Raw genomic sequence first — 26458 nt, forward strand, 5'->3', positions numbered from 1 at the left:
CTCTGAGGCCAGACATGGGACCTGGGTGAAGAACTGAGGGTAATAATAAGCAAAGGTGACAATAGGATCCTCAGACTTGTCACATCCTGGTCTCATATGTTAAGTTCAAAAGGGGCCAAACTGCTCTAGAAACTTAGAGTCAATCTTTTGAGTTATAGGGACAGTAAGAATGAAGAGAAATCAGGTCTGGGATGGGCCTTGTGGTGAGGCAGGTAAGGCCACTACCTGTAAGACTAGCACATGTTTTTTGTCCTACATACAGCACTTCTTGCACCATTCTTTACTTTTGTACTACCAGACAGTTTCAGGTGCCTAACCTTTTTCTGCCTCTAAAAAATTTATGGGCATAAAAAAAATTTAATGGCATAAGCTTTTACTACACTGTTTTGTTGCCCTAAGAGTCTCTGGATAGGTGTTTACCTTATTTTAATCAGTTTATTTTGATCCTTGCTCTAAAATTCCCTCTGTATTTGGCATATAAGGTACTTCCTTGTCCTATGTGATGAATGATACATATATCTCATTATTAATGGACAGCAAGGATGAGATCCTGAATCTGAAAGACCAGGGATGAGCTTCAAAAGGGAACAGCAAGTTCTAGAAATATGAGTACACTTTTCCTGTAACACTTGAGCAGCAAAACAAAAAACAAAACAACAACAACAGAAAGAAATTAGGCCTTTAGGAATTGAAGATGCCAGATTTCAAATCTTCCCAAGTCTTGAGAATAGATTGTCCTTCAGACATACCCATATCTAAGTAGTCATGTCCTTGAGACCATAATAGGTATATACAGTAGCCCAATGTAGCCTTGTACTGTGCATCCTTGGTAGAAGCATCATAATTTATTTGACTCCTACCAGCACATACACACATAGTACTCCAGTTTATAGTTATTGTGTGAATTGTGGGTAAATTTAAAAATTCGATTCTCATGCTCAATTTCCATTAGCTTTTTAAGAAGGATTTTAGATTTACTGGGAAACTGAGCAGGTGATACAATCTTCTGATAACATGTCTGCTTCCATACAGAATTTGCGCTTTGATTAGCACCTTGTCTTATTGTGGGTAAGTCTGTAATAGCTGATGAACCAATAATATTGATACATCAATATCAACTACAGTTCTTGGGTTGTATTAGGTTTCACTGTGTTATAAAGCTCTATGGGTTTTTACAGAGTGTACCATGTAGCCATTATTACTATATAATACAAAATAGTTCCCTTGCCATGAAACTCCCTCATGGCTCCACCAGCTCATCTAGCCCTTCTTCCCTCTGAATCTCTAATACCACTGATTTTGTTATCTTTTTCAGTACTAGCTTTTTCAGACTATCAGCTACTTAGAAAACAATATATAGCTTCTGCAGATTAGCTTATTTCACCTAGAGATATTCATCAAAGGTTGTTTATGTCTTTTTGTGGTCTTTTAGCCCTTTGCTTACCACAGAATAATATTCCATTGTGTGAGTATTCCACATACTTTGTCTATGCATTTGCTTATTAACAACATTGCTTACTGAATAACATTTCCTGGCTTTGTCAATTTTGAATAAAGCTACCATCTACTTTTATGTGACATTTTATGTAGTATGTTTTCAACTCATTTGAGTAAATACCCAGAAGCATAATGGCTAGATGATGTGGTAAGCCTCTGTTTTGCTTTGTAAGAGACATTGAAATTGTCCACCTAGGTGTTTATGCCATTTTTCAAAGGATTCAAGTCCTTTTGTGCCACATTCTTGTCAGCACCTGGTATGATACAGATTCATGTTTTAATAGATACTTGCATATTGTTTTAATCTGCTATACCTTTGTGGCAGTCATTGAACATGGTTTTACATATTTTGCTATCTGTATATATTTGGTAAGGTGTCTGGTCAGATTTTATCTTTAACATTTTTAAAAGATTTATTTATTTTATTTAAAAGAGAGTTACGGGGCCCCATGCATTAGCCTAATTGCTAAGGTCCTTGCATTGCACACCTAAGATCCATATGGGGCTGGTATGTATCCTAGCTGTTCCACATCCCTTCCAGCTCACTGAGGGTGGCCTGGGAAAGCAGTAGAGGATGCTCCAAATCTTTGGGACCCTGAATCCACGTGGGAGACTCAGAAGAAGCTCCTGTCTGTTGATTCACTCCCTAAATGGCAACAACAGCTGAGGCTGGATTAGGTCAAAGCCAGGGATGTGAAACTCCAAGTTTCGCAGCTTAGTGCCAGGATCCAAGGACATGGGCCATCTTCCACTGCCTTCCCAGATGCGTTAGCAGAGACCAGGATCAGAAGTAAAGTGTATGGGAATAAGAAGAGAACCCTGCTATTCCTCAACATAAGCCTTTAAAAAAAGGATTTAATTAATTAATTAATTTTGGAAAGACAGATCAGTTTTATGAAGAGAAAGGTAAAGAGAAATAGATCTTCAATTCACTGGTTCACTCCCAAAATGGCTGCATTGTCCCGAGTTAAGCTGATCTGTTAGATTTTATTGTATAATTTCCTGACAAGCTTTTCTCATGTAATACTCATCTCAGAAGGTAAGTACTATGGAGAGGAATGCAGTTTGAACTTTGTAAAGCATAAACAAACTGCTTCCTCATTTTGGAGCGACCCTGATGAGGAATATCTGGGTTTTGTGACTTGTGGTGATTGAAAAGTTATGAGGTTAACAGGAAATGTATCTTGATTATTGTGATTTGTAACAAAGAAAGCAGTGATAATTGGAACAGATGTTTACTTGATATATTTTCTCCTGAGCAGTAGTCTTAAATTCTGTGTTTGTAATCTGCACAATGAATCTGCAGATTATTTGTAATTTATCCTGTTTTGCAGTTGATGGCTGTAACTAAAGGAGTATATCCAAAGCCACAGAGCCACGAAAGATGAATAGAGATTCAAATCTAAATCACTGTAACTTTGAAAAGTAAATGCTGTGAACAGTCTTTCTTATTCACCTCAGGGTTGGCCAGTGGTACAGGGCATGCTGTCTCTGAACTAACAATTGAGATTTCAAGTTGGTTAATGAACTAAAGAGGGAAGAATCCAATAGGCCTAACAGACTATCCCTAAACCCTAACCCGATATCTTAGAAAATATTTTAATATGTGAGCTATGTCTGGGTGTAGACCAGATGTAGTTTGGCTGTAACATCCAACAGTAAAAACCAGAATGTGAGAAGACCCATCAGGAAAGGCCATTGTTCCTGCTAAGACAGGAGGTGTACTAAGTAGGGCTGGTCCATAGACCCACTAGTGTGCAAGATCTGGCCTTGGGAGAGATTCTGATGGAGGAGCTTGGCAAATCCTCTGTCTCGACACAGCGCCTGCAGATGAGTGCAAGAACCTTGATAAGGAGCAGCTCAGATTAGACCAAGTAACGATGTCCACTGACATTCATTTGGCTCAGGGTGGGGGCAAGCCAGGCTGGGCCAGTTGATATCACCTGTTAGTTAATCTGAGCACCAAAATGGATTGTGGGTTAGGCTGGGTTAGGCTGCAACACAAGCCAGTTCTCATTAGGGCTGGTTGGGCTGGACTAGGTTGTAACCGCCACCAGCATGAGCTGGAATTTGGGGTGGGCTGGGGCCAGCCAGGCTGTAGCACCCACTGGCAAATGCCGAGGTGAGGCAGGTCGTTCCATACTGGGCCACAGCACTCAACCATCACACATGAGACCTGCAGGGGAGGAGGCAAACCTGGTAGGGGGCTGCAAGAGGCTCCCCTGCTGGACTACCACTCCCACAAAGTAGGAGCTTGGGTGGGAATAGACCATGATGAGCAGGGCTATAACACCTGTGGGCCTCATGTTAGCTAGGTCGAGGGAAAGCCAGGCTGAGTTGACTGTTTCCACTGGTGGATGCATAAGCCAGAGTGGTGTGGGTTGGTTGGGCTTTGCCACAGCATCAGCATCAGATGCTAGCATGGGGGGCAAATTCTGTCAAGTTAAACTGCAGAACCACCTGGAGAGTGCAATATCCCGAAGTGGGAGTGGGCACCTCCCTCTTGGGTTGCCACTCTGACTAGTAAGCATGAAAACCAGGATTGGGACAGGCATAACTAAAGAGAGAGTGGCAACTGCCAGCACATCTATGGGCTGGATAGTGGGGCTAGTTGGGTTGAACTAGGCTTCAGTGCCTATTGACATGTATGAGAGCTGAATGGGATGTAGGACAGACTGGATCAGTCTGCTGTACATACTGGCAAGCACGGGAACCAGTGCATGGGGTGAGCCTGATGGGGGTTATTGCGGGTCACTTCAACTAGGCTGTAGCTCCTACTGATTTGCATGAGGGCCCAGTGTGTGGTAGGCAGAATCAGGCTGGGCTCCAACACCCATTGGTTTGCATGGAAGACAGGGCTAGAGTCAGAACTGACCCAGCAATTGCAACTACCAGTGTGTGCAACAGACTGTGCCAGACTCTATGTTGGCAAGCACACATAAGAATCAGGTCTGGGATCACCTCAGGTGAAATTTCTGTGGGGATCCCCCCCAGCTGAATTGCTGGACTCAGAAGCCCAGCCATGGAGAGAATTGCAGGTTCTGTGGTCTGACTGTGGAGTGCATGTGTCAGAGCTGGGCCTCCTCAGTGGTTCAGATGGAGCAGTGGACAGCATGCCCAGGTGCACATGGAGGACATGACAGTACAGTGGAGCCTGCAGAGGACACCTGGTACCATAAAAGAGGGTGGAGGGGGACAGAACAAATTGATCACTTATCCCAGCCAAGTGTTAATAGTGAATATTGGGCAAAGAAGACTATAAGGTAGACTATGTAAACCAGTGGATTCTGGAGATTTCATCGTGCTTGAAGTGGCAAGATTGGCAGTAATTCAGAACTGTTGAACTATCAAAACCTCTTAAGCAGGACCCTCAGAGTTTGACCCACACTGGGGACCCTGGGGTGGTGTTGGGTGACTGTCCTCTGCCCCAGGGTACAGAAGCACTTGGGAGGCTGCATGTGACCTCTCCCCTTATCTTCTCCCTTCCACAGATGCAGGAAGGAAAAAAAGAGAATGTGGAAATGATGGTCTCACCCACCTTCTTGTAACCCTTGACCCTAATCACCTTAATCAACTATCTAAAAATCATCAAGAATAAAATAATTATCTTTTTTAAAAAAATTGCAGCTGATGACACAAACTGGTCACCATATGAAGTTATGGTATCATAGCTGGTAGCTTTACTAGTACACCAAATGCTGACCCCCCAAAGCAAAAATATTTAAAAATAAATGAAGATAGTGTTTTTAAAAAGATTTATGTATTTTTATTGAGAGGAAGATATACAAAGAGGAGGAGAGACAGAGAGAAAGATCTTCCATCCGATGATTCACTCTCCAGGTGGCCATAAGCGATGGTGGTGAACTGATCTGAAGCCAGGAACCTGGAGCTTCTTCCGGGTCTCCCACATGGGTGCAGAAACCCAAGACTTTGGGCGGTCCTCAGCTGTTTTCCATGGCTACAAGCAAGGAGCTGGATGGGAAGTGGGACCGCTGGGATTAGAACCAGCGGCCATATGGGATCCTGGCTTGTGCAAGGTGAGGACATTAGCCACTTGGCTACTGCACTGGGCCTGAAGATAGCATTTTACTAGATATTGGTGCAGTAAAATAAAAGGAGCACTTAAGCTAGGATCTCATTTTGTAAAAGTAATTTTTGCTAGGCCTTCTGAAAACAATAGAAATTTACAATTCAGAAGTTAGGAAACAGTATCACCATTTCAAGACTCCTTAGGCCACGTGTTCCTGCACCTCAGTTCTTTACCCGGCCCCCTTTAAACAAAGCCTGGGCCCCCAACTTCCAGTTTTTCTCTAATTAAAATTATTAATTGTCAGTTGTCAACATCAGAACAAATTGTAGGGACATATCTTTGCTTATGTGAAGGTGCTCTCTCTCTCTCACTCTCTCTTTCGCACACATGTACTCACTGCCTTTCAAACAAATAAATATATTTAAAAAAGAAAGAAAAATCTAGAGCCTGCACTTGGCTAGGCTTTGGGAGAAGCTAAGGGAGTAAGGGAAAGGGTCTGGTTACTCTGCAAAGAGCAACCAAATCCTAGAGAAAGTAGGGAAGCACTGCAAAAAGTCACCATTGGGGCCAGCATTGTGGCACAGTGGCTTTAAGCCATTGCCTGTGACAGTGGGATCCCATGAATCCTTGTTTAAGTGTAGCTGCTTAGAGAGCTGAGAAAGATAATCCAAACTTGGGCCCGGTGGCCATTGTGCAGTGGTTAAGGTCCTCGCCTTGCACGCCCGGGATCCTATATGGGCACCAGTTCTAATCCCGGCTGCCCCGCTTCCCTTCCAGCTTCCCGCTTGTGGCCCGGGAAAGCAGTCCAGGACGGCCCAAAGCCTTGGGACCCTGCACCCGTGTGGGAGACCCGGAAGAGGCTCCTGGCTTCGGATTGGCATAGCATCGGCCGTTGCGCTCACTTGGGGAGTGAATCATCGGACAGAAGATCTTCCTCTCTGTCTCTCCTCTCTGTATATTTGCCTTCCCAATAAAAATAAAAATAAATCTGAGAGGCGACAAAGAGGAAGATCTTCTGTCCGATGATTCACTCCCCAAGTGAGCGCAACGACCGATGCTATGCCAATCCGAAGCCAGGAGCCTCTTCCAGGTCTCCCACGCGGGTGCAGGGTCCCAAGGCTTTGGGCTGTCCTGGACTGCTTTCCCGGGCCACAAGCGGGGAGCTGGAAGGGAAGCGGGGGCAGCCGGGATTAGAAGCGGCGCCCATATGGGATCCCGGGCGTGCAAGGCGAGGACCTTAACCACTTGCGCCACTGCTCCGGGCCCAAAATAAATCTTTAAAAAATAATAATAATAATCCAAACTTGAGCCCCTGTCATCCCATGGGAGATCTAGATGGAGTTTCCAGTGTGCTTAGACCTTGCCCAGCCATTACCACAGTGGCCATTTAGACAATACGTCAGCAGATGGAAGATCTACCTACCTACCTACCTACCTATCTACCTACCTTTCTTTCTTTCCTTCCTTCTTTCTTTCTTTCTTTCTTTCTTTCTTTCTTTCTTTCTTTCTTTCTTTCTTTCTTTCTTTCTTTCTTTCTTTTCTTTTCTTTTCTTTCTTTCTTTCCTTCCTTCTTTCTTTCTTTCAGATTTATTTATTGTTATTGGAAAGTCACATCAAATTTATGAAAAGAAGGAGACAGAGAGAAAGATCATTCATCTGTTGGTTTACTCTCCAAATAGCCCAGCAGCCCAAACTGAGCCAATCTGAAACCAGGAACCAGGAGCCTCTTCCTGGTCTCCCACATGGGTGCAGGATTCCAAGGCTTTGGGCCGTCCTTGGCTGCTTTCTTAGGCCACAGCCAGGGAGCTGGATGGAAGGTAGAGTAGGTGGGACACAAAGCAGCACCCATATGGATCCTGGCACTTGCAAGGTATGAGGATTTATCCATTGAGCCAACATACTGGACCCATATCTTTCCTTGTCTTTTGCTCTCATTCTGTAGTTTTGCCTTTCAAATAAATAAATCTTTTTTAAAACCTCTTCATCAAATTGTCTTGCGATGGTACTCAGCAAGGCTAAATACATCCCGGCAAGTTTCTGGATTATGTTCCTTATAATGCTCCCAAGCACCTAAGGGAAAAATTCAAGAGAAAGGGCAGACTTCCTAGAAGTTGGAACAGATTCTGTCACACAGGGACCCCTCTGGGGGTTTATGAGGGCCCCATACTCAAACTTTGGAGATTTAAGATCCAAAATTCTATTTGCTCATTCCTGCCCACATTAAAACTAGTTGTTCCCTGCCATAGTCTATATCAACAGGCTTTAACCTTTCACTACAGTTTGTTTTATAAATATTGTAAAACTTATGTCAGCTTACAACATTGGCAAAATTGCATCAAGAAATGTTTCAGTTGTAAAATGGCTACTTACTGGGAAGATACACCCTGCTAAGATAAAAATCTTTGCCATATTAATATGATTGGTTCTGGTTAAATCACTCACTTGCTCATACTAAGCATCATATAGTGAACTGCACTCTCAAATCCAACATGCCAATCCCAGTCCCTCCAACCTGCCATACTTTCGAGATCCAATAGGGGAGAAAATATCAAATCATGGTGTTAATGCAAAGTAGTGGCCTCATGAGAGATGAGCTTTTGTAGAATTTTTATTTCATAGGAGTGACTGAGGAAGAAGAGCCAGGCTCTGGGCGGTTAAGAACAATACCAGGTGTCTTCCTCATCACTTTTTCTTGAAATACAAAGCTGATTAAGACATGGTGCATGCAGATGTGATCATGCCTGGGGAGGGATGCAGGTTCCCACCCTTAATAGCCAGCTCAAGAATAGGCTGTTTTGTACCTCTTCTTATGGACAGTGTTGAGGTTTCATTGAGGAACTGGGTAAATTAAATTAAAATAATGATTGGTAGTTTGTCTAATAATAGTGTCTAGCACAGAATAAATGAAGTAAATTTTATATTTCCATAATTGCATTATGTTTTCTTTCAAAGTAATTGACACCTCCCATGCTCTATTCCTGCTACTGGAGAGATTTCCTGATGTTTAAGTTTTTATTTAAGTGTTTAACACAGACTAACTTTAATTTCATACATATATTCATCAGTGTTGCAGGATCCAAATTTACCTTTATAAAATTAGCACAAACATTTTTTTCTGAAGATTTTGTCTTATGAAAGGCAGAGTCACAGAGAAAGTGGGAGGAGAAGAAAGAGAAAAGAGTTTTTCTATCTGCTCGTGTACTCCCCAAATGGTTGCAATGGCTGGAACTTTGCTGGTTCAAAACCAAGATCTAGGAATTTCTTTGAGGTCTCCAATGTGAGTGCAAGGTCCCAAGGATTTAGATCATCCTCCGCTGCTTTCCCAGACACATTAGCAAGGAGCTGAACTGGATGTGGAGCCACCAAGACTGAAACTGCTACCCTTGTGGGATGCCAGTGCAACAGGTGGCAGCTTTACGTACTATGCCACAGCACTACCCAGTATAGACAGTTTCTAAACTCTGTTATCAGAAAGCTAGGGATATGAAATTTGCCACAAGAAAATTGGGAAAACAGAAAGGCTATGAAAGCTGTGCATGAGGGAAAAAATGGTTTAGATAAAAAGACAGTATGATTGTAGGTAGCACCTAGAAATACTAGCAATAAGGAATTGAATGTACATGTGTCTCGTTGAAAACCTGCAAATTTGGAAAAGTGAGTGACTTCATTGCCAGCTAGTTAACCCAGGAGCAAGCAAGGTCCTCTTTTAAGATCTAGTCCTTCCCATGGATCCACAGAACAAAATGTACTCAGGAACTACACCACATGGAACCTGAAGTGTCTAATAGGAATACAGGTTTATTTAGTTTGGGATTTGAAATTTTCTTGTTTGAATGCACAAGTATAGGGCAAGTTAGAACAATCACTTAAACAGTTGTCCTTGTATAATAGGTAGTTGTTACTGAACTGAAAATCATAGTAATAGTGATAAATCCAGGCACATCTGTTTATATTAAAGACCATCCTGAAGATACCATGTGCTGAAAAGACTTTCTGGTGACTGAAAAGATTGGTCCAAAGAAACAAGGGCATCAATGTCTACTTGTTTGTGAAGACTTCAAATGAAATATTTTTTAAAAAATGTACTGCGATATTTAATAAACTAAATGAAAGTTTCTATAAATTAGTATTGAAAATGGATCAATATCTCCTCCTTACATTGATGTAATTTCAGAGACTATGGAGGTCTAGTTAGAGCTACGGGGGCCTTCGATTCTTTCTTCGCCTTTTCTTTGCCGAGCCTGTCATTCCCATTTAGCACTTGAGGAGTTTGATATATTTGGCTTCATCCTCCCACTTCTTAGGACTATCCTTCATCCTCTTCCTCTTCTTCCTCCTCTTCCTCTTCCTCTTCTTCCTCTCCTTCCTCTTCCTCTTCTTCCTCCCCTTCCCCTTCCTCTTCTGGTGCTTCAGGTGGAGCTTCTGCTGGTGGTGGGACTGCTGCTGGTGGTGGGACTGCTGCTGGTGGTGGGGCTGCTGCTGCTTCAGTCGGTGGAGGAGCTTCTTCACGTTTGCCAGTCAATGAACTTTTAAAAAGGCACAGGAAGCAAATAATTATAGCTAATATTAAGAGTGCTATAAGTATAATGATTATTAATATTGTCTGATTTACAGTTTCGTCCTGTGCAGCATTCTCACCATCTCCACCTCCTGAGGGTGGACCAGCTGGTTTACCAGGAGGGCCACTGTCTATGCTGCCCCCATCTCCCACAACACTGCAATTAGGGGGTCCATAGCCCTTGCTGCAGTGACAGTGTCCTAAGTCATTACAAACCCCATTGCCATGACATGTTGTGTCTTGATTGCAGTTAAAACCTGGCAAGTTTAAATCACTACATGTAAAGTCCTTACAACTTTGGGTCGGGGAACAGTAAGTGTCAGGACTCACATCTCCTTTGTCAGGGATGTCAGCCTTGCCAGTGTGGGCATCCATGCTCCAGCACCAGTTATTTTCATTAGGACTCTGGACCGCTGTATGTTGAGATTCAAGTATTGGGACATTTGATATACCTGTACAGATAAGCTTCCCACATAATACGTTTTCTTCCGAACACTTTGTATATGGACCCTGACCACTTTGGGGACGGCCACAGTTTCCAAACCTGTCCCCTTTTCCGTTAAAAAATGCATAACATTCTTTTGGGGCAGATTTTGCAGGGTACCCAAAACTGGACAAACATTGTGTATCAGCGTCCATGCATTTAGCATTCTTACATCCATATTGTTTATGACACAGAGTTCCATCTTGTTTATATCTGTCTTCAGGACATACTGGAGACACACCATCACAGTATTCTGGAAGGTCACATGGTCCTGCAGGTTTACGACAAACCTGTCCAGAAGGTGCAGCTTTACAATCAACACAGCAAGGTCCAAGGTCACACAAGGCCCCCCCCTTCAGTTTACATTGTGAGTCACAGCATTTGCTGAAAGAACAGGCAGTGCCACAGTCACACTGCTCTGAGTCTTCTACCACTCCATTGCCACAATTTCCGGTCCTGCGCACACGACTTCTATGCCACGGCTTGTTAAACAGGCAGGCCCCTCGGTGTTCACGAAGAAAGTGGTAGAAGTAGTCAGAGCTGCAGTTGCTGAAGCTGCTTTCTTTAGTGACATTTTCACCCATGAGGCAAAAGGGTTGACCTTTACAAGCACAGGCTGAGTGGTCATGCTGAATGCCAAGGTTATGCCCAAGCTCATGCACCATGAGTGCTGCAAACAGGAGGACGTCTTCATGATGGAAGGATTCCACAGCTGCCGCAAACCCACCTGAGCAGGCCCCGTTGAGAAATGCCTGGCCCATATTCTCTCCAGGGTGATGCCCAACAATCATGTGGGCAACATCATGCCTCACACGATGGACGAGCTCCTCTTGTCTCCAGCTGTTGAAGTTCCTGAGTGTGACTTGTAAGTCTTCAGCAACCTCTACCAGGTTCCTCTCAGTCCAAATCTCCATTCCAGCCAGCACCACCTCTGTGTTTATTCCCCTAGTGAAACTGTTGACCAGAGCAATGATGTCCATGACTCTCTGAACTGTCTCATTGATGTTCCTGCCCCACATCTGGAACCTCTGGTTGTCGACCACAACAAACATCTCCACATACTTGATGTGTGACCACAAATAGGTCAGCGCCTGTGAGTTAGGAAGCCTCTTGCCACCTAGTTGCTGACTGGTAGACACTCCTTGGCCGCCTTTAGAAGTGGCACCACAGGAGACTCGAGTTCCATGTGCCATGGTGTACAACACATGTTCAAATTGTTTGGAAGAACGTAAGGGCTCAATGCTATAGGTTGTCTCCCCCTTTACCAGAATGCCCCTGAGGCCTGAACAGGTGTTGATAGACACGAAAGAGCCTGGCACCCCTTCTATGTAGCCTTCATAGTGGCAGTCGTGTGGAATGAAAAGCATTTCTTGCTCTAGCACCCCATCGTGATAGCTGTAGACTGGAAAGTCATTCACGAAATAATCTCTCTTCACATTTAGGTGAATCAGGTGCTTCTGGCCTTGTATAAATAGTACATATGAGGGCTTTCCCCCTGGTTTTTCCCTTGTTTTTTCACTTTCATCAATTGTCAGAGTGTCAGGAATGACCGTTTCATAGGAAGAATAATGTACTAAATCCATGTATATACTTGGGAGAAAAATCACCCCCCAGAGCAACATGGTTCCCACTCTGAAACATGAGAGACCTGGAATTGGTCCAAGCCCCAGACCTTTCATTTGGGGACCCAAAGATTGAAGCAGTCTCCAAGTCTCATATAAAAACACATGAGGTTGCCAGAGGGATGATAGGGAAGAAGCAGAGACTCTCACCGAGGTTGTTGCCGACATGGCCCTGGTGAATCAGTTGATGATGTGGGACCTATGTGCAGCAGCAGTAACACTTCATGACACAGAATTGGATACAGGAATTAATGTCAGATTTATGTAGAAATTATGGTTCCTGATTCTTAGACTTACAGTTTTCCTGTTTTGTTTGATTATAGTTAGTCTTTCTAAGTCTCTGTCATCCTTCAGGTCATTCTTTGTCTGTGTTGCTCTCCCACGGCATCAGCTTCAGTGCTCCCTGGTTATACTCCTTTTGACATCATGGAGGGATGTATTATGAAGGATTATACACTCTATAATGCAGGATGATACCTTCAAAGAGGAAACAAAATCTCCAAACCTCACTCAACAGGGCCACACAGAACACTCCTCCCCTCCCCTCCTGTTGTCCGTTACTCAGCTAACTCCAAAGATTCCAAACCAGGGGGCTGAGGAGACCTCTTTGGTGGGCACACTTCATTGCTCGTTTGCTGTTTTCTGAAACTCTTCCTTAACAGCACATGAATGTATTAATTCAAGTTGATCTTTTCTGCTCATTGAGGCACATAGATGTGCATGCATCTAGAAGACCAATCTGTTGGTTCTAGCAAGTGAGGTGGCTACCCTGTGCCTCACTCAATGCAGACACCAAGGGTTTGGGGACCTATCAGATAAGACAGTGTACTTACTCAAGATAGTATAGATTGTATAAAGAAATGGTATAACACTGCCAACTATGTAGCCCTATTATGTGTGATTGTCATGGGCACATTGTCTGGTAGTCCTGTGACCACATATGCTTAGTGAAGGCTGTGTATCCTCTGTAGTGGAATGTAATCTCTGTGTTTTCAATGGCCACATCCAAATGCTCATCCTGACTCCCTATGGGAAGCCTAGAGAAGCCCTTGTCCAAGAGCAGATGACCAAAAGCTATTTTTTATGAATGAATAAATGATTTGTAGGAATGAGTGCTAGTGTGTCATCGGTTATATGCTCTTTGTTTGTACTTACTTTGTGCCTGACTTAATGGTTAAAAACACCTTCAGGAACCTTCACGTGCATATTAATGTTGTATACTAGCACATTCACAATCTCCAAATTTTTATCCTACCATGTCCTGTTCGTCAGTTGACAGGCTTCACATTTCACTGAAGTACTCAAAAGAGTGCTTCCACATGTGGGCCCTGGATGAATTCACAGTATCTAAATATCTCTGCTACCGAGGGCAATCTCTTCACTCATGTGCAGGTCTCTTCCCATTTCAGTTTCTTGTGTACCTCATTTTTATAATGATCCCATTGCTTCTTTATACCTTATACATCTGTTCATGAACTGACCTCCTCATAGGCTGTAATATCTCACCTTAATAGAACTATTTGCGTCAATCCACATCACTCCCCAATAACTGTTCAAATCTTATGTCTGATGCACAATGAAACTGAAAAAAGGGACACGTGTTTGCTGTTTATAGTCTTTTTATCTGTCATCCTGGGTGACATTTTATAATTATAAAACACGTTCCATTCATCAAAAAATGCATTTTAAAATTTTTAAAATTTTTTTTATTAGAAAGTCAGATATACGGAGAGGAGGATCTTCCATCTGAATAACTCCCTTACTGGCTGCAGTCGCCAGAGCTGAGCCGATTTGAAGCCAAGAGCCAGGAGCTCTTCTGGGTCTTCCACACAGGTGTAGGGTCTCAAGGCTTTGGTCTGTCCTCTACTGCCACAAACAGGGAGCTGGGTGGGAAATGGACCTGCCAGGACATGAAATGGCACCTATATGGGATCCTGGAGCATATGCAAGACATGGACTTTAGCCATTAGGCTACTCTACTGGGCCCTAAAATGTGCATTTTAAGATGGATATTTAGGGGCTGGCATTATGATATAGTAGATAAAGCTACTGCCTGTTAACTTGGCACCTTATATAGATACTGTTTCAAGTCTCAGCTGCTCTACTTTCTTTTTTTTAATTTTTAAAGATTTTATTATTTAATTTTATTGCAAAGTCAAATAGAGAGAGAGAGGGTGAGGAGGAGAGACAGAAAGATCTTCGGTCCGATGATTCACTCCCCAAGTGACCACAACAGCCTGTGCTGCACTGATCTAAAGCCAGGAGGCAAGAGCTCTTCCAGGTCTCCCACGCAGGTGCAGGGTCCCAAAGCTTTGGGCCGTCCTCGACTGCTTTCCCAGGCCACAGGCAGGGAGCTGGATGGGAAATGGGGCAGCCAGGATTAGAACCGGCGCCCCCATGGGATCCTGGCACATTCAAGGCGAGGACTTCAGTCACTACGCGTTGGGCCCTGCTGTACTTTCAATTCAGCTCTCTGCTAATGCAGCTGGGAAAACAGCAGAATATAGCTCAAGTACTTGGGCCTCTGTACCCACATGGTAGACCCAAATGAAGTTCTGGCTCCTGGCTGCAGCTTGGACTACCCCTGGTGATTGTGGACATTTAAAGTGAACCAAGGATGAAAGATTCATTCATATTCTATCTTTCTCTTCCTCCCTCCCTTCATCTCTCCTCTTTCTTCTTTTCCTTTCTGTAACTCTGCTGTAAAAATAAACATAATTTAAAAATTGATGCAGGTCAAGCTTTCAGGCAGTGTTTAAGTTGCCTCTTGCAAATTCTGGCATTTCATGCTGTTGTGTTTGGATGGAGTCCCAGCTACTGTGCCTACTGCTTCAGTTTCCTGCTAATGCTCACCCTGAGAGGCAGCAGACGATGACTTAGTGATTCGGGCTCCTGCCTCCCACACAGAAGACCCAGATGGAGCTCTGGACTGCTGGCATTGGCCTGATCTAGCCCTAGCCATTAGGGACACTTGGACAATGAGCCGGCAGACGGAAGATTTCTCTCCATCTGTTTCTGTTTCTTTAACTCGGTATTCCAGTGTCTTTCAGATAACTCTTTAAAAGGATGTATATCTCAAGGAGTTATTGCAAGTAGAAAAGCCAGGTAGCCATCCTTTTCTTCAGGCAATAAGCACTGTGAGCTCCACAGAAGTAACTTGTTGCTTCCGTATAATTATGTTTTCTCACACATGAAGCTATCTTTTAGAGTAACTGCTTGTTCATGTTTCTTTGTAATTTTGCCTTTTACATGCACAATCTATGGTGCATTTTTTCATTTCTTGCTTTGATTTTTTTTAAAAGATTTATTCTTTATTTAAAAAAAAAAAAAAAACAGATTGAAGGAGAGAAGGAGAGACAGAGAGAAATATCTTTCATCTGGGCCCGGTGGTGTGGCCTTGTGGCTAAGGTCCTCGCCTTGAATGTGCCAGGATCCCATATGGTCACTGGTTCTAATCCCAGTGACTCGACTTCCTCTATATCTCTCCTCCTCTCTGTATATCTGACTTTGTAATAAAAAAAAAATCCAGGTGACTAATGTTTCCTTAAAAATGAAATTCTAATGAGTAAAATCAGAGCATTTAACTAAAAATGAAACAAAACAAAAAAAAAGCATCTTTCGTCTGCTGGTTCACTCCCCGAGTGGCTGCAATGGCCAGGGTTGAGCCAATCTGAAGCCAGGAGCTTGGTGTTTCCTCCAAGTCTCCACATGGGTTCAAGGTCCAGAGGCTTTGGGCCATCCTCAACTATTTTCCCAGGCCACAAACAGCTGGATGAAAATGGAGCAGCCAGGACACGAACGAACACCCATGTGGGATCCCAGCAGTTATGAGGCAAGGATTTAGCCCCTAGACTATTGTGGCAGACCCTTGGCTTTGATTTCATGTGAATATATTTAATTACAACTTTAACATGGCTTACTTAGGCTTCATTTAAATACCTTCCATATTACTATGTGAAATCATAGTTTGTTTCTTTCCATTGCTGTGTACACTGAAATTTCTCTGTGAATCCCTCACAATTCATTTTTTAATTATATGTCTTACCTTTCTTTTGTTTTCTGTTTTTTTAAGGTTTCTTTATTTTTTATTGGAAAGTCAGATATACAGAGAGGAAGAGAGACAGAGAAGTAGATTTTCTGTCTGATGATTCACTCCCTAAGAGGCTGCAACAGCTGAGGCTGAGCTGATCCAAAGCCAGGTGCCAGGGAATGATGGGAAGTTAAAGCAAGCTGTTACACAGTCTGATTACTTTTTGTGAATGTCCAGGATATTATAAGTAATAAATTAGGGACAGTAAATATACACAGGGCATTTATGCTGTAAGTTTATAAACTAATTTGTCTTTCTGTTGATCATGGGAATGATTGTGTTTCTCACATGCTTCAGCAGAAAAACATAGTCATCAGATATAACTTAATCATGGTAATGTTTTGCAGTCATTGAACTAAGATGAAAGATTACTGACTGAGTGGGATACGTGTGTAAATTGGTGTTACATGTTTTGCAAAGTATCAGAGAGATAGAGAAACTGCATATGTGATTTGGGTGGAAATGGAAAGAGATTCTTCTGGGTCTCCCAGGTGGATGCAGGTTCCCAAGGCTTTGGGTCATCCTTGACTGCTTTCCCAGACCACAGGCAGGAGTTGGATGGGAAGAGTGGCTGCCAGGATTAGAATCAGCACCTGTGTGGGATTCTGGCCCATGAAAGGTGAGGATTTTAGCTACTAGGCTACCACACTGGGCCCAATGTTATCCTTCTCTATTAGAGATGCTAATGTAATATGATACAAATCCATTTTAAATAGAAATAGAATGCTAAGCCATGAGATAGGTAAAAATTTAAGTTTAACTAGAACAACAAAAACTGTACTTTAAAATTATATCCCAATCTGTGCTTCCAAAGAAGTATGATAATGTACACTGCTATACCTTCTCAGGAATACTCGGTATTGGGTTTTTAAAATTTTCCAAAGCTTTGATACAAACAAATGTCTTTTGGGGCTATGCTTTGAAATACCCTGAATATTAATGAGAATGAACATCTTCATAAATATTTATGGACCCATTCTTTCTCTATCAATTCTAGCAGAGTAATGTTTTCATTTCCCCACACATACAGCTCAGCTACCACAGATTACCAGTGAATGACTGCATTGTGAATAACATGATTTGTCCTCTCTCCATGAGCTTAGCAGCTATTAAACCTTTATCAGTGTGATATCACATTTTAGTTGAGTGGAGAATTAGGTCATTGGGGAACAGTGTAGAAACGGAAAGACCTGTTAATGGCTTGTTGTCTCCAGGTCACATGCTAAATCTGTGTTGAAAACAGAGCCAAGGGGTTGCGGATGCAGAGGATCTCTTGGAGACACAGTTCCTTTTGATTTTCAGGACAAGCCTCTCCTGTGGTGGTATTCCTACCACTGCAGGCATATCCTTGGCCTTCCCATGGAATGCTCTTGAGCTGAGTGCTCACCCAGTATTAATCCATTCCTCTATTCACTCCCTAGGTAGCTAACCAGTTCCATGGCTTGAAATATCATCTAAACACAGCCAACTATCAGATACTCATTTCTGGCTGACTCCTTATCTGAATTCCAGACCCTATCACCTTTTCTATCTGGCAGTCACTTGGGTACTTAGCAGGTCTCACACTCTGCATTGGCCCAAGACCCAAGGCTTGCTCATCCCCTTCTCAGTAAATGCAGAATCCACATACTAGCTGTTCCTCATGACAAAGTCATCTTCTCTTCTGCCTTTCTTTCAAACTTTGCTTTTGCTCCATCAGCAAATCCTTTTAGTTCTGCCTCACAAAATATCCAAATTTGGGAGAATCAAGATGGTGGAATAGGGTAAGGACATGTTTAAATGGACATGTTTAATCAGGATGAAGCAGAGAGGACATGTTTCAGGAGATAGGAAAGGACAGAACAACAGCACAGGGGTACCTGGAGACTGACGAACACAGGAAAGCAGCAGACACAACGGTGTAGTGTTGCAGTGACTGATATTCCAGTGGCATTCAGCTAATGGTGATCTGAACTCCACCAGCAGCCAGAACTCTACCAGCAACCAGGTGGGAAGGGACTTTCACTGGGAGCTTGGGAAGTGAACCCAGACAAAGAACGGTCCTCCTGCTTTTTCTGTTTGATTTGACCAGGAGTAGAGACAGAGCAGCAGATCCCAGATGGGCAGTGCGAGAACAGGGTGGATTTCACAGCCCAGTCAGCCCCCTAGAGCTGAATTGGGCGCCATTTTGTGTAAGGAGGCAAAGGCAAGGGGAAGGAATGAGCATATGCTGAGCTGAGAGTGTACTCATTTCTGACTCAGTGAACTGCAGCGACGTGGCATTCTACAGGTTCCACCCAAGACAGGTCTGGGTAGCCCTCAGATCTGATGGCCAGCAGATCAAGAACTGAAGTAGTCGTATGCCGGGCACATTTTGTACACTGTGGCAATAGCTTTGGGACTGCAGGGGACAACAGTGAGCTGTGCATGTGCTGAGCTCAGAGAACTTGCTGAGTTCCATGGATTGCACTGGTCCCACAGAAAAATAATACCGATTGTGGCATCATATGAGTCAAAATAGGTCCATGTGGCACCCAGACCTAACGTCCAACAGGTTCCAGCAAGATCAGCTCCACCAACAGCCTTATTATATAGGACACCTGGTGTCTCTCTAATCCTGGGACCTGCTCCAATCAGAAGTGGGAGAAAGGTTGCAGAGACAACGGTGTAGCCTCAGTACAGTATCACAAAGGTGGAGAGTGGTGAACCAGGAGCTGGGGCTGTGGAAACCACAGTGGAAATCTGACATAAGAACCCAGACCTGGAACTCGCTGGAGGTTGTGGCACAAGTGGCTGCAGGCAAAAAGTTGTGTACCAACTGCAATAAGTAAAATCGCATTGTAGACAGCTTAGAAACATGCCCCAAGGAGAAGACTTTGCTAACCAGAAGTACAATGATCAAGAGCAAAAGAAGAGACAAAGGCACAATGAATATTACCGAAAACTCCCCTGCAAAGGAGCAAAACCCTATGCCAACCTCAGAGTTATCTGAGGAAGACATCGAGAAAATGGGGGACACAGAATCCATAAGGTTCATTTTAAAGCTTCTGATCAAAAATGAGAAGCTCCTGCAAGAGTTCAAAGAATTTAAGGAAGCAATAAAGCATATCAAGACTGATATATCAGAAATTAAGAACACAGTAGAGCAAATTAGAAGTACAATGGAGAGTCTCCAAAATAGAATGAAGAAAGCAGAAGAAAGAATCTCAGAATTGGAACATATTTCCTGTCATCAGGGGAAAGCAAACAAAAAGCTGGAAGCAGAGCTACATCAGGCCAAAAAAGTATTCAAGAACTGAAAGACACTATTAGGAGGCCAAATATGAGAGTTATGGGAGTCCCAGAAGGTGCAGAAAGAGAAGCTGAGTTTGTAAATATATTTAATGAAGTAATAAAGGGAAATTTCCCTAATCTGAAGAAAGAATTGGGAAATAAAATCCGGGGGGAGCACAGAACTCCCAACAGGCTTGATCAAAAGTGATCTTCACCAAGACACATGATTATCAAGTTCTCTTCAATTGAACACAAGGAAAAGATATATATTTTTTTAAAGATTTATTTTTATTATTTTTTATTGGAAAGGCAGATATACAGAGAGGAGAGACAGAGAGGAAGATCTTCCATCCGATGATTCACTCTGCAAGTGAGCGCAATGGCTGATACTATGCCGATCTGAAGCCAGGAGTCTCTTCCGGGTCTCCTACGTGGGTGCAGGGTCCCAAAGCTTTGGGCCGTCCTCAACTGCTTTCCAGGCCACAGGCAGGGAGCTGGAAGGGAAGCGGGGCTGCCGGGATTAGAACCGGCGCCCATATGGGATCCCGGGCGTGCAAGGTGAGGACCTTAACCACTTGCGCCACCGCGCCGGGCCCAGAAAAGATATTTAAATGTGCACGTGAAAAAATCAATTGACATATAAAGGAATGCCAATTAAACTTACAGGAGACCTCTCACAGGAAACTACAGGCAAGAAGACAATGAAGTGACATATTCCAGATTCTAAAAGAAAAAAATTGTTGGCCTAGGATAACATACTCTGCTAAGCTTTCTTTTGTCTTTGAAAATGAAATAAAATTTTTCCATAGTAAAGAAAAGTTAAAAGAATTTGCCTCTGTGGTGGGTCTCAGGATGGGGCGTCTCATGCCTGGATCCCGGACAGCCGCCACGTGCACATGGTGAGCTGTTTTCCCCGGGCCTGCTGGGTTTCAGGGGCCGCTTCCTTTGGGGTGAGTAGACCGAGGAGGGGAGGCCTCCGGGACTGGGCAGGTCCGGGACCCACTCGCCGCCTTCATGGGGCGGTGAATGGGATTGGGGAAGGGCGCGACCTTGGGCCTGGGTTATTTAAACCTCCAGCAGCCTCCTGGCAGCTGGTGGGTGGGTCTCAGGACGGGGGCATCTCATGCCTGGATCCCGGACAGCCGCCACGTGCACATGGTGAGCTGTTTTCCCTCTGGGGATTTGGTTCTTTGAGTTGCTGCTTAATTAGCTCCAGGTTGAACCCATTGTGCTTCTTGGACCTGAAACAGGCAGTAACTCTTCCTTAGCAAAACTTGCAATCACTAATAATGCTGAGCAGCAAATACCAGTCATGCAGAAGCTATGGCTTGGGGCTTGTCCTGCAAAAGTAGCTCCAACAGCTGGCCAATGTGTCAACTGGTAATGGAACAGAGTAGATTAGGCATGACTGAGCAAACCTTAGCCCACAAGTGAAACTAGAAACCAGGAGGGAGCAGAGGTCATGCCGAGCTAGGCTCTTGTACCTGCTGGTCTGCGGGAGCCAGGGACGCTAAGCCACAGTGTCTAAGGCAGCGTTCGGGACAGGGGAGGGGCTGTGCCAAGCTGAGTCAGAGCATCCATTGGCAGGCATGTGATCTATGGCTGGGAACAAACCCTGTTGGGGAGCAAAGGGGCCAACCCTAGCTGGGCTGAGGTTCCCACCAAGAGGCACGTGGCCTGGAAGGGGGGCTGCGTTCTGATCTGGAAACAGTTGTAGTCTCCCTTGGCACAAGTGTGGACTGGGATTGGATGCACCGAACTGGGCCGGACCCCGACTCCCCCTGGTGCTCTGGAGGACCAGGGTAGATGTGGGATGGACTAGGCAGGGTCTCAAACCCCTACTGAGCCATGTGTGAGCCATACGTGGGTATGGACAAACCGTGGCTGGGCTGGAACATCCAACAGCAAGAACCAGATTGGGTGGAAGGCCAGTCAGGAAAAGCCACAGTTCCTGCTATGACAGGAGGTGGACTGAGTAGGGTTGGCTCATGGACCCACTGGTAAGCGTGAAACCCGGCATTGAGAGAGGTTCTGATGGAGGAGCCTGGGCAACTCCTCTGGCAGGACACAGACCCAGCAGGTAAATGCAAGAAACATGATAGGAAACAGCCCAGAAAAGGCCATAGAAAGCTACCCACTGGCATACAATTGGCAGACGTGGGGGCAAGACCAGGCTGAATCTGTCCACATCATCCACTGGCAAATCCAGGCACCAGTGTGGGTCGACCCAGGTTCGGTCGCAACAAAGACTAGTGCACATTATGGAATGCCGAGGTGAGGTTGCCTGTACTGGAAGGGACCGCAGCGCCCAACCAGCCTGAGAACAAGAAAGGAAGTGGGCAGAGCCGGCAGGGGAATAAGGGAGGGTTCCTTTGCAGGACAGCTACTTCCGCAGGAGAGCATGGGCTGGGATGGGGGCAGACCAGACTAGGCAGAGCTACCACACCTATGCACCTCATGTGGACTAGATCAGGGAAAAGCCAGGCTGGGCAGATTATTCCTACTGGTGCAAACAAAATTAAAGTGGGCGAGGGTTGTTTGGGCTTGGACGCAGCATCAACTGGAATCTGGGAGTGGGAGAGGCCTGGGAGGGAAATAGTGGGCTCCTCCCTCTTGGGTTACCACTTCCACAGGAGGACATAAAACTAAGATAGCGGCTGGGGTGGAATGGGGTGTGGGACAGACTGGATTACTGCTACACTTACTGGCAAACCAGGGTAGGGGGTGGGCCTGGTGGGGGTTATTGTGGGTCGCTCCAACCTAGGCTGCAGCTCCCGCTGGTTTATGTGAGGGCCAAGTATGTGCTGGGCAGAACCAGGCAGGACTGCAACACCCATTGGTTCCAGTGGAAGTTGGGAGTGAAAACAGAACCAACCCAGCAATTGCAACCACCAGCTGATTGGAGTGTCAGACGGTGCCAGGCCCTGTACTTGTTAGCACATACAAGAAGTTTCTTTGGAGATCTTCCTAATCTAAATGCTGGACTCAGAACCCTAACGAAGAAAAGAGAGAAGACAGAACAGGTCAACCAACCATCTCAGCTATGATGGACTATGTCAATCAGTGGATTCTTCAAAGATCTCATAGTGCTTGGAGTGGCAAGATTGACAGCGATTCATATCTGTGGCAATATCAAAACCACTTGAGCAAGAACCTCAGAGCATGCCCTACATCCGGGACCTGGGGAGGGTGGGAAATTGGGTGGGCTTCTCCCTTAAATACCCCCCTTTAAATATGAAGCTAACAATATGGAAAACATACTAGTATTATCCACTTTCCTGTAGCCCTTGAACCTTCTTAATCTAATTAACTATGTAAAGAATGTCAAAATAAAATAAATTAAAAAAAAAAGGAATTTGCCTCTTTCAAACCTGCCTTACAAATGACACATCAGGATGTTCTCTTTACAGAGAAGAGGAATAGCACCCAACAAAGCCAAAGGCAAATGGGAAGAACATCCCAGTAAAATGACAACAGAAGACTAAACCAGTGAACAACCCATTCCTAAAATAACAAGACCAAAGTACCACCCATACATATTAAACTCTGAATGTAAGTGGCTTAAGCTCAATCAGACGTCATAGATTAGTAGACTGGATTAAAAACAAAACCCATCTGTTTATTGTCTGGAGGAGACACACTTCACCAAAAAAGATCAGCGGAAACTATATCACATGGGTTTTGTTGTTTTCTGATGGTTTCATCTCTTCAAAACACTTTCTTCTGATTGAATCATTCAATGACTCATAGATCATGCAGTGACATCATTTAATTGTTTTTAATTCTTTTTTTAAGTTATATTTTTGACAATCTTCACATAGTTTATTAGGGTAAAAGATTCAAGGGCTATAGGAAAATCGGTAAGACTATTATTTCTTTTTTTTTTTTATTTTAACAATCTTTACATGGTTAATTTGTGCATAAAGGGTCAAGGGCTACAGGAAAGTGGGTAAGAATATTATTTCCATATTGTTTCCTTCATGTTTAAAGGGGTGTATTAAGGGCGAAGGCCCACCCAATTTCCCACCCTCCCCAGATCCCGCATGTAGGGTAAGCTCCGAGGTTCTTGCTCAAGTGGTTTTGATAGTTCAGCAGTTATGAATCGCTGCCAATCTTGCCACTCCAAGCACGATGAGGTTTTTGAAGAATCCACTGATTGACGTAGTCCATCATAGAGTCTCTGTTTGCCCCATATTTCGCTGCCAACATATAGCTGAGATGGTTGATTGACCTGTTCTGTCTTCCCTCTTTTCTTGGTTAGGGTTCTGAGTCCAGCATTTCAATTGAGGAGATCTCCAAAAAAACTTTGTCTGAGGTGTTATCAGACCAAATTCTTTTTTTTTTTTAATTTATTTTTAAATAACATTGTATTATGTGACACAGTTTCATAGGTACTGGGATTCCTGCCACCCCTCTCATAACGCTCCCCCCCATGGTGGATTCCTCCACCTTGTTGCATGACCATAGTTCAAGTTCAGTTGAGATTCCTTCATTGCAAGCATATACCAAGCATAGAGACCAGCATCTTATTGTCCAGATAAGTTCAACAGCTTTTTGGGGAGACCAGACCAAATTCTTAAATGTACTAGCAAGTACAGGGGCCTGGCACAGTCCATCGCCCTGATCAGCTGGTGGTTGCGATCGCTGGGTTGGTTCTGTTTTCACTCCCAACTTCCACTGGAACCAATGGGTGCTGCAGTCCTGCCTGGTTCTGCCCAGCATATTCTCGGCCCTCACATAAACCAGTGGGAGCTGCAGCCTAGTTGGAGTGACCCACAATAACCCCCACCAGGCCCGCCCCCTACTCTGGTTTGCCAGTAAGTGTAGCAGTAATCCAGTCTGTCCCACACCCCATTCCACCCCAGCCGCTATCTTAGTTTTATGTCCTCCTGTGGAAGTGGTAACCCAAGAGGGAGGAGCCCACTATTTCCCTCCCAGGCCTCTCCCACTTCCTGATTGTGCTCTCTCCAGGTAGTTCTGTAGTTTGACTTGACAGAACTGGCCCCTAGTGCCAGCTTCTGCCAGCTGATGCTGTGGCTAATCCCAAACAACCCTCACCCACTCTAATTTTGTTTGCACTAGTAGGAATAATCAGCCCAGCCTGGCTTTTCTAGTCCACCTGAGGCGTACAGGTGTTGTAGCCCTACTTAGTCTGGGATGCCCCCATCCCAGCCCACGCTCTCCAGTGGGAGTAGCTGTCCAGCAAAGGAACCCTCCCTTATTCCCCTGCCAGCTCCGCCCCCTCTCTTCCTGGTTCTCATGTGTGCTGGTTGGGCGCTGTGGTCACATCCGCGACAGGCAACCTCACCCTGGCATTCCATATTGAGTGGCATCATTTTCATCAAGAAGGTTCTTGATTTTCATTTCTTCGACTACACGTCAGTCATTTAGTAGCATGTTATTTAACTTCTTGGTGTTGTTAATTTCTTTTTTCTCCCTGATGTTGATTTTGTTTTGGGGCTCTTCATTTAAGGGGATGTATAGTAGCTGTGTAATGGAGACTGTCATATCTAGTAACATGTCATTTAACTTCATGGCATTGTAAAATTTCTATTTTTCTTTCTATTGTTGATTTTGTATTATGACTTTTCATTTAAGGGGATGTACAGTAGCTTTGAAATGGAGACTAACATCCAGATGTGAGGATGCAGTGTAGTATGCATTTCTACTTCCAGACAAAGACTTACAATGAAACTCTTTACTACATCTTGACAATAGGATTCTGGACTCTCTGCCATTAGCCATGCCTGCAATGATGGACATATGACTGTGTATGAAGAACTATATGTTAGTAATGATATAGAGGAACTAGGGGTGGGGGGAATTGGGGAAAGGATAAGGGAATATGCAACTGTATCATAAAATGATAATAATAATAATAATAATAAAATGTAAAAAAAAAACAAATTCTAGCCTTTTCTCACTACCCTACTTTAGCCACCTTCCAAAAATCTTCCAACATCTCTCTCTTGGAAAATCACAAGAGCTGCTAAGAGTGCTCTGCCCCCACCTGTTCTTCAGATAACAGATGGAGTGATCCTGCAGTCCTTTTCAGCTTAGGTCACTCTTTGGCTATCACTCTTCTGTTCATCACCAGTGAAACAAATATATCACTGTTTTCCAAGGCTGCTACAGTCTGTCTCTGACCTTCATCCACTACCCTCCACACTGCTCACCCTATCCACACAATTGACCCTCTCTGCCGTTTGTTGTCCATGCTTCATTTAGAGTTGCCTCTTCCTACTGAACCCTTCCCCTAATACTGACAGAGTTTTCCCTTCAGCGTCTACACCTCTGCTTAAATATCTCTCTAACAAATAGGACTTCCTTGATCACTATTTTAATATAATAGTCCACATAATGCCACTCCCAGTACTGCTTTATTTCCCTTCATTACACATATTTTTGTGGGATATATTTATTTTTATTTGAAAGGCAGAGTTTTTCCATCCACTGGTTGGCTCTATGAACAGCTGCAACAGCTGGAGTTGAGCCGATCCAAAGCCAGAAGCCAGGAGCTTCTTCAAGATCTGCCATATATGTGCAGGGACTCAAGGACTTGAGCCATTGTCTGTTACTTTCCCAGGCCATAAGCAGAGAACTGGATTAGAAGTGGAGTAGCTGGAACATGAACCGGTGCCCATATAGGACACCATTGCCACAGGCAGAGGATTAGCCTGACACCATGTCAGACCCCATCACACATATTTTTAAACCTGCATATATTTTTCTTTTATTTTTTTAAAGAATTTTATTTGTTTTTATTGGAAAGTCAGATAAACAGGGAGGAGGAGAACAGAGAGGAAGATCTGTCCAATGATTCGCTCCCCAAGCAGCTGCAACAGCTGGAACAGTGATGATTCAAAGCCAGGAACCTATTCTGGGTCTCCCACCTAGAGAGTACTTGGACATGTACAAGTGTACA

The 26458-nt window shown here is 44.1% G+C and overlaps 1 protein-coding gene across 1 annotated transcript; it reads right to left on the reverse strand.

The window, feature by feature from the left end:
• Positions 1 to 7511: 7511 nt before the first annotated feature.
• Positions 7512 to 12359, reverse strand: LOC121160783 (disintegrin and metalloproteinase domain-containing protein 1a-like). Its single transcript, XM_040986848.1, has 2 exons — positions 10166 to 12359; positions 7512 to 7597 (listed from the first exon to the last, which is right to left on the reverse strand). Exons 1-2 carry the CDS (start codon positions 12357 to 12359, stop codon positions 7512 to 7514), a joined length of 2280 nt encoding a protein of 759 aa, XP_040842782.1.
• Positions 12360 to 26458: the final 14099 nt, after the last annotated feature.

This window comes from Ochotona curzoniae, unplaced genomic scaffold (assembly GCF_017591425.1).
Source record: "Ochotona curzoniae isolate NIBS_2020 unplaced genomic scaffold, NIBS_Ocur_1.0 contig_46, whole genome shotgun sequence".
NCBI lineage: Eukaryota > Metazoa > Chordata > Mammalia > Lagomorpha > Ochotonidae > Ochotona > Ochotona curzoniae.